At 37.9% G+C, this 8,900-nt stretch overlaps 1 protein-coding gene across 1 annotated transcript; it reads left to right on the top strand.

Moving 5' to 3' along the window:
* The first annotated feature begins 1,319 nt into the window (after positions 1-1,319).
* LOC141340847 (SCAN domain-containing protein 3-like) lies at positions 1,320-3,754 on the top strand. Its single transcript, XM_073845933.1, has 2 exons — positions 1,320-2,312; positions 2,888-3,754. Exons 1-2 carry the CDS (start codon positions 1,320-1,322, stop codon positions 3,752-3,754), a joined length of 1,860 nt encoding a protein of 619 aa, XP_073702034.1.
* Positions 3,755-8,900: the final 5,146 nt, after the last annotated feature.

Raw genomic sequence — 8,900 nt, 5'->3', positions numbered from 1 at the left:
AAAACATATGGGTTGGAGCTACATAAGGGTGAGTAAATTACATTTGTATTTGGGTGAACTATTGCTAAACATATTATGTTCTAATTCTTTCGGTTGTTGTTGGTGTTTTCTTCGTTTATTAGAATGTAAAGCTAAAAGGAAATCGATAAAATTAATGCTATATAGGCCTATTTTATATTTAACTTTTTTGAGATAATTCTACTTTTAAGGGAGCTGTCACCAAATAAGTGAAACTTTTTGGCTTGCTTTGTTATTTACAATGCTTCAGGTAGTGTGGACTTATTTGTTCTCTAAATAACTATACAGTAAAGAACACTATAACTTTGACTAAGTGTTGAACGTTCCACACTTAATTTCTCTGGTAAGTGCATCATCTGGGTTTTGAAGTGCACTTGTTCTTGTTAGGGTTTTCAATTTGAACACAGTACTTGCACTATTTATAAAACAAAAAGCCATTAAATACTGCAAATTAGTATGCAACTCAAGTTTAAATGCTTTTTTGTTTCAAATGAAAGCTTGTAATTCTGTACGTATGCAGGTTGTTCATTGAACTGTTTATTGAATCGGATCTATCCACCTTTTTTTCCCTCTTAAGGCAGACACTGCAGGTGAATAGGATAAAAAAAGATTACATTGATAAATGCAAACATTTTTTGTGTTAGGTTTTCTAAAATGTTAGGTTTAAATATGCAAATGAGGCATTATTTAATGAAATATGCACTAATTTGCATACATTTCTTGTACAAAAATCTAAACACTGGATAAAGTCAGTTTCATAATTCTTGTTTAATTTTTTGACATATTAGAGTCAAATGTTTTTACAGAAGGGAATTTGGGTATCTCATTTTGTCACTCCATAATTCAGAAAAAAAACTTTGAACAGACAGAAAACAATACATTTTTCTAATTTTTTAGGAAATAAAATGTTGTATAAAATCAAGCTAATTATATATGAACAAATCCCTCTGTAAAAACCTCCAGGATATAGACCAGCACTTCTCAAAGTCCGGACTCCGGTCCGGATCCGGACCCGGAGGGAATTCAATCCGGACCCGCCACCATCTCGTATTTCAACGGCAGTAATTTAAGGGATTAAAAGTCTGAATTTCCTACTTTGATAAACGTATGTCAGAATCATTTGTTTAGTGTTTTATGTCTTTTTGGAGATGGTCCGAAATTAAAGCGAGGGCGAGATATTTAAAGTTTTCCTTCGTGATTCAGTTGCCATGACATCCAGTGAGTGTATACTTTTGACGTAATCGGGCGCGAGCGCGCAACGCGACACTTCACCGCAGTAAGCGTTTGAATGGGTCTGGAGGATGTCATTGTCCAGGAAAAGAAAAGTTGACGAAGAAAATAGAGTTTTCAAAGATGATTGGACAGAGAGGTATGCGTTCATTTTGCCCCAATCCAGCACGAAGCCATTCTGTTTAATTTGTAACGAGACAGTTGGAGTTGTGAAGAGTGGAAATGTCAAACGGCATTATGAAACAAAACACGGTCATTTTGAACGGCAATATCCACAAAATACAGAGGTACGGACAGCAAAACTTCGACAGCTAAAGTCTTCATATGAATCATCAAATAAGTTGCTTGTGAGAGCTGTGACACAGCAAGAGAGAGCTACAGAAGCATCTTTCCGAGTGGCCTGGGTACTAGGCAAAAACAAGAAGCCATTCACTGATGCAGAGATAGTTAAGGAGTGTTTAGTGGAGGTAGCAGATGCTTTGTTTGAGGGAAAGGAGAGACAGGAGATTTCAGAGAAATTAAAGAAAATTCCACTGTCCAATGACACTTCAACTAGGAGGACAGAGGTACTTGCCGATGACTTAGTAAAGCAGTTAACTGATGATATCAAAGATGCACCCTGCCTTTCACTTGCGGTGGATGAGTCAACAGATAGCACAGACCAAGCCCAGCTATGTGTGTTTGTCAGATATTTCAGCAAGGCAAAGGGGACATTCTGTGAAGACATACTGGGCCTTACTCCACTCTGTCACACTAGAGGAGAGGACATATATGAAGCTATCATGCAGATGCTTAATGAACGGGGAATTGATGTCAAGCATATTGTGTCCATCACTACTGATGGTGCTCCAGCCATGATAGGGAAGGAGAAGGGAGCCGTTCAACGTCTGAAAGAGCAGCACTCCGACCTGCTGACATACCACTGTATAATACACCAGTCGGTGCTGTGTGCTAGCCTTGGAAAAGAATATTCAGACGTCATGGAAACTATTATGAAGCTTGTGAACTACCTGAGAGCATCCTCTGCCCTTCAGCACCGTCTTCTGCGGGCATTCCTGACTGAGGTGAGAATTTATTTGACTTTTTACTTCTACTGTGTTTTTGTGTGTGTGGGTCAATAGGGGTTTATTAAGTGTTGATCGCACGCACAAACACACACACACACACACACACACACACACACACACACACACACACACACACACACACACACACACACACACACACACACACACACTCACTTACTCACAGAGAGAGAGAGAGAGAGTAAGAGACTGGCCCAATAAAAAAATATTGCTTCAGAGCAAAAGCATTTACATCTTTAACAATTTGAATCAATGTGTAACTAAGGCATAATTAATGCAGGAAATGCTGAAAATCTCCCCACTGACTGATCATAAGTCAACCCTTATTCCACAAATGTTTTTTATTTATTTAATCATTTTTAATTGTGAATAAAATGTAATTATATGCATTTTGAACTATTAAAGGTTGGCATCAAAATCTACTTACAACAGACTTTAACCATTTACATTTACAGAATTTACAAAGGTGTTTGTGTTCACTTAATGAATATTTATGCAACACAAAAAGGTCATGTATTTATTTATTTGTATATTTTTTTTCTTTCTCTTATCAGGTAAATGCTGCTTATGACGACTTACTCCTCCATAACAATGTTAGGTGGCTGAGTAAGGGAAGAGTCTTGGAAAGGTTTTGGGCCATCAGGAAAGATTTGGAGATGTTTTTGTCCCAGCAGAAGAACGTCAAAGCCAGCCATTACTTGGATTTTCTGAGGGATAATGACACCATGGAGGCTGTGGCCTTTTTAGTGGACATAACATCTCATCTAAATGAACTAAATCTGAAGCTCCAGGGCCAAGGCAACACAGTGTGTGATCTGATGGCAGCAGTACGCTCCTTTGAAAGGCGGCTGGAGATATTTAAGAGTGACATCACAGGGCCACATATCCACTTTCCAACTCTTCTCCAGCAGACTAATGGCAATCACCATCGTCACCATCTTTCCTTTTTGGAGAAGCTAGCTGAAAATTTCAGGATGCGCTTTGAGGGCTTCAATGTAGGCAGACAAGTGCTGCTCTGCATTCCATCTCCATTCCTAGTCAAGAATGTTGAGGAATTCTCAAAAGAAATCAAGAGCATCTTCCCGTGGGCAAGCATGGCATCCCTGCAGACTGAACTCATTGACTTGCAGGAAAATGTGGCTTTGCAGGAAGTGGACTGTGACACTGTTACCTTTTGGACTAAAATGGTCACAGCTGAAAATTTCCCCAATCTACAGAAAGTAGCCATCTGTGTTCTTACCATGTTTGGGTCAACCTATCGGTGTGAGTCTGCATTCTCAGCAATGAATGCTGTAAAGAACTCACACCGCAGCAGCTTGACTAATGAACATTTAGGCCAGTGTCTCCGTCTAGCAACCACACCTTTTGTGCCACGGTTTCGGCAGCTGATGGGAGACAGACAGTGCCATTTCTCACATTAGACTGCTCTGTATTTTGCACCATGTTACTTTTGTGGTGTTTTGTTAAGAGAAATCCAGACTCTATAATTATTTTTGCAACTTTTGCACTTGTTATTCATGTATTTTGAATGCAAAAGGCACCTTATTTTTTCATAAAATGAATGTTGATTTGTTATACATGTTTATTAAAAACAAGTTTTGTAATTACCAATAGTTCCGGACCTTTGTGATTGATGAAAATTTAGATTTGGACCTTTGAATGTAGACTTTGAGAACCCCTGATATAGACAATAATAAAAATGTAAAGTTTGGTGTGTGTAAGTGCTACTGAAGTGCAGATTTATGGCTCAGTGTAGAAGAAAAAACTAATTTTGAGAAAACTGCCTTAAAAATATGTATTGTAATTGAAATGTATTAACACAAATAGATAAAGTGCTATAAAAGAAACACTTCACAGTGTCTTTTGGGTGTTTTCTTTTCACTATTTTGAAGGAAAAAAAAAAACACTTTATGAAACGCCTAAAAGCCCAAAATCTCAAACTTGACAGGTGCATGAAAAACAGCATTTTTGCCTACAGTGTCTCCCCTTAAGACCAGATGTGTCCATTTGTAAATTGTATGGGTCTGGCTTCCAGTCTCATCCACATCCAGCTATTTTTAGCTGTACAAAACAGCTTGTTTGCTGCTTGATATTGCAAATCGGTGTGTCTTACCATATTGTTTGAACATATTATCTTAATTATGAACACACTGGTTTGTAGTGCAAACAGTTTTACCAGTTACTGCATGTTGTTACTCTTCTTGTATTATTTCCCTAAACTAAAGTGACCCGAACCTGAAGTCTCGTCCTTAGGCTTACTTCCGCATTGAAGTATAAGGTGGATAGAAGGATTGATTTCTCCTGATGAAGAAAATATATGAGAAATATACTTTTGGAACCTGTGCTGCTAAAAAAAATTGGTAAATTTTGTTGCACTATAGTCTTTACTTTTTTACAATCTGGCCCCACATAGGTAGAGCTTTAACCACTTTAATGGCTGAGGTCCTTGTTGAGCTGGGATAGAGCTTTTGGGAAAAGCTGTGCAGGTCTGTTGGTTTTGGGTTGGATAGCTTCAAAACGTTTAAGCAATGGAGAGAGAACAGTGCGCACTTAATATTCAGCATTTATGAATGAGCATCTGGTCCATGACATGCTATGGGGCTAATGATGCTGTATTATCTGCTGATTCCCAATGAGCCTCAGGCATCTTGTGTGTCAGTGTTTTCAGGTTCAGCTCTGTGATGATGTCTCAGACTCCTGTTGAAATCCCCTTTGTTATACCGAGCATCATTATAAAGTCTGAATGCAAATAGTACACAGCGCAATGTGTTGATTATAGGGTGGCAGGGAATCGCTTGGCTGTTCTTCTGCTGCACCTGCTATCTTTTAACAACTTGTTTATTCAGATGATGTCAGCAAATACATTTAATATATGTAAATACAGGCAAGGAAGGATCACATGAGATCTCGGAGGATATTAGCATCTAAAACTTTTTTGCTTAAAGTTTGAACAAGGGATGTTATGTAAAAGCAGTTGTACTTCTACCTCAGCAATTAAATATTTGACTGCGTTGGCTTTGTTTTTAAAATTACAGACTTGATCTTGTTGGATATGATTAAGTAGATGATTGAGTGTATGTAAATTGTTAATCTAGAGGGAGATAATATTCAATTACACATGAAGCGCATTTAGACATTTAGGCGGGAATTCACTAAGAATGAATTGCACCCGCTGATGGCGGCGTGTATTTATACGTGATGTTTTAGCAATTCACTAAAGGAATTATGCAAATCACACAAAGTCTGTGTTAAACAGTGTGATTCCCAGTCTTGTGGGTCAGTTATAAGTGTAAAGTTGTGGAGTTTGCAGCAGACTACCTTGATCTGGCATACTTTACTGGCTTGACCACTCCACCAGTTGCTTTTTATAATGCTGAAAGTTAGTTTGTGCTGAAATACTATGCTCAAAATTGGTGCGGCTCTTTTGTAAATTAAATTAAATGAAAATTCTAATTGCATGACATCCATCATCAATTACTTGACCTTGTTTAATCAAAATGTCAAAACTAGATCTTCAGGTGGAAACGACAGACTTCTGGTTATGTATGCAGGACTTTTCCAATCATTTAGTCTGCTTAAAGGAATAGTTCGGCCAAAAAAAAAGTTGGAGATTGCTGTATATCAGTGGTAAATAATGATATAAATACTGTTCAGTTTCTCGCAATAACCGATCATTTCGTGTCTTAGGACATCAATGTATCGTCACGAGCCGCAGGGTGTAATTTGGATTTGTCTGTGCGTGTTTTTTTTTTTTTTTACTTTCAAAGGTTAGGTGCCCATTGACTGCCATTATATGACTAACAGACTGCAAAGGTTTGAGTCAAAAACCTTTGTTTGTGTTCTACTGAAGAAACAAAGTCACCGACATCTTAGATGCCCTGGGGGTAAGCAGATAAACATCAAATTTTCATTTTTGGGTGAACTATCCCTTTAAACCTGTCCCTACAAGCTCATGTTCATCTATTTCTACTTTTGTGTGAATTGTCCTTAAAATCCAATCAGCTACTGGTACATAGAACCAAGTCTCCTCCCTACAGTTTTTCTTTTTTGCAATAATTCATTACACTCGGAAATACATCACAATATGGAAGAAAATATCTGTTGCTACCTTATTTCATTGCAATTTTAAGATAATAGATTAATCAGAAGCTGGGAGAAGCGCCTAGTCCCATCTTCAACTGCCTGCCATATTTCTGATTTATTCTTTAATCTGGCCTGAAAACTAACTCATCTAATGTGTTTTCAGTTCATAGACGTACTATTTTTAGCTGCAGCTATTCCATTCACTTTATTTTACCTGTCCAACTAAAATAAAATTGCTTTATTTACAAATGTCCCATGTGATAATTGATTGCTATGTATTTTAGTCTTTATGTTTATATATAAATAACTTCTGACCGCCAAAGACAGATTGTGATGTTTCTGGCCTCCTAATGAGACAGAACAGAATCTCAGGCATCATTAGTCCACTAAACATGCAGAGCAGCAGTATGCTAGATATAAGGGTGAGATGTGTCAAAACTACTACTGGCCTACTTAAAGACCTAGTGATGATGCTTTGAAAGATACGTTTTAGATAAGCTTTGCAATCAGCTTTGTATTGTGTAAACAAACATTGTGTACTCTTTCCATGTTACCTGCACCCAGATCAGCCAGTTTATTTGTCGGCTGAAGTCTGCCGGATGACGCAAAACATTTGACAGCTCCAGGGCTTTTGTGAAAACTACAGATCGTACTTTTGCATTTTTGTATCCCCACTTATGAATAGCTGGATAGAGTCCAGTGCATTATGGGTGTCAAATTTTTCCTACCTTTTTGACAAAAAGAAACGCCTCAGCCCCTGTTCTCGATTTTCTAGTTATGTAGCACCGATTTCATTTCCCCCCCGTTCTGCTGTATAAATAGCCAAGTTTGCCAGAAGTGAATCACCCCTTATGCTTAGAAGTCCAAACTCGATTTTTTGTGTGCATCACTGATGTGTCAGGGCCAGTGCTGGGAAGTAACTAGTTACATGTAACATAATTGCGTAATTTAATTACAAAATAAATGTAACTGTAATCTGTTACAGGCTGGCAGCGTAACACAGACCTTATAGTCTCGGGATCATTAATAGTCACACCCCAACATTTGCATAGCCAAATCATTAGAAGTTCTGCTGGTAGATCACAGAAATAAATATTATGTTCCAGGTTGTGCAGGAGATGTTAAGTAAGTGCAGGGATGGTTGGTATCTGTACTCAGAAAGGCAGGGAAAACAAATAAGGCGTTATAACAAAATAAGGCCAGCCACTAAAGGGACACGGTTAGCTTCTTGCTAGCGGAAGCCTGTTACATTGCAGTACATAAGATTTCACTTACCACATAAACAGAGTAAGGAGAGATGACTGCGCGTACGATGGCGAATGATTCGCAGATCCTGATCACCGCAGACAGAATCTAAACTTGTCAAATGTGCTAAGTACTGCCGCTGTAGTATAACATTACACAAAGCATCGCAAATCTAAAAAGTGAAAGTAAAAAGTTGTCACGCATTCAAAACGGCATTTCAATTCCCCGCGTATTATTAGCGGCTTGAGCTCCGTAATTAAATATATATGTTCCTCCATGTGTTTTCTTACTGCTGTGAGAGCTAAATGAGCCACTCTGTGAAACAGCCAATCAGAACAGAGCTCATCATTATTATTCAGGAACCTTCCAAATAAGGTAATAACAGACCATTTCATTCTAGAGTCAAATCCTAGGGTTGTAAATGGACTTGTAAAACCATTTCTGGAGAATTCTTGCCCTTACCTAAGCCATATACCTTCTATGTAGCTATCAGAGAACAATTTAAAATATTGTATCAATGCATTCTATGGTACCTCTAAATGTTTCAAAATGATTAACAGTTTAAAAACATTTCAAAGAAATGTACAATTTTTAATTTTAAAAAGTAATGTAATTGAAAAATGTAATTTCAAACAGGGTAGCTTGTAATCTGTAACCTATTACATTTCCAAAATAACCTTCCCAACACTGGACAGGGCAAAACAGAATGGAAATAAAGAAATAAACTCAAAGGAGAACATAGTCCTCAGAAAACACAATTTAGATAAATGTGGCTTAAATATCTTATAAGTTATTTCTTCTGAGTTTATACTCAGCTGGCTATTTCTTACCTTTGTGAACTTTTCATCATAGGTATACCTTGCAACCCTAGTCTAGACATCTGTTTGCTACATTGTCTTATTAATATCTTTATAACGGATAACTGGCAACAAGCCTGAGCGCACAGTATGACTCCAGACCCTCCCCACGTTCTGTTCCATTCCATTGTGCTCCGTCTAGCTGTGTTTGAATGGAAGGACGCACGCTGTGTGTACACTGACTTTAATTTTCCCTCTTTTTTTCAACATCTGTTTGTTTTGTACGGGCCACAAACATAAAACAATTTCAAAAATATTGCCTTAAGATCATGCTCCCAGTGCCTAATTTCCATGCAGATCAGTTAGCTCTATGAACTAATCCAAGTAATGAAGACAGCGTGGGCTGACCCTCGTGACCTGCCGATTTATTGTTCTTTCCTTT

This window comes from Garra rufa, chromosome 8 (assembly GCF_049309525.1).
Source record: "Garra rufa chromosome 8, GarRuf1.0, whole genome shotgun sequence".
Lineage (NCBI taxonomy): Eukaryota > Metazoa > Chordata > Actinopteri > Cypriniformes > Cyprinidae > Garra > Garra rufa.
The sequence above is the reverse complement of the archived record's forward strand: the minus strand, read 5'-3'. Positions and strand labels throughout refer to the sequence as shown.

What these genes read in the sequence shown, in the direction of transcription:
- LOC141340847 (XM_073845933.1), top strand. Translation starts at nt 1,320, where the DNA reads ATGTCATTGTCCAGGAAAAGAAAAGTTGACGAAGAAAATAGAGTTTTC. An exon ending in TGCGGGCATTCCTGACTGAG is followed by an intron (nt 2,313 to 2,887) that starts GTGAGAATTTAT and finishes TTCTCTTATCAG; the next exon opens with GTAAATGCTGCTTATGACGA.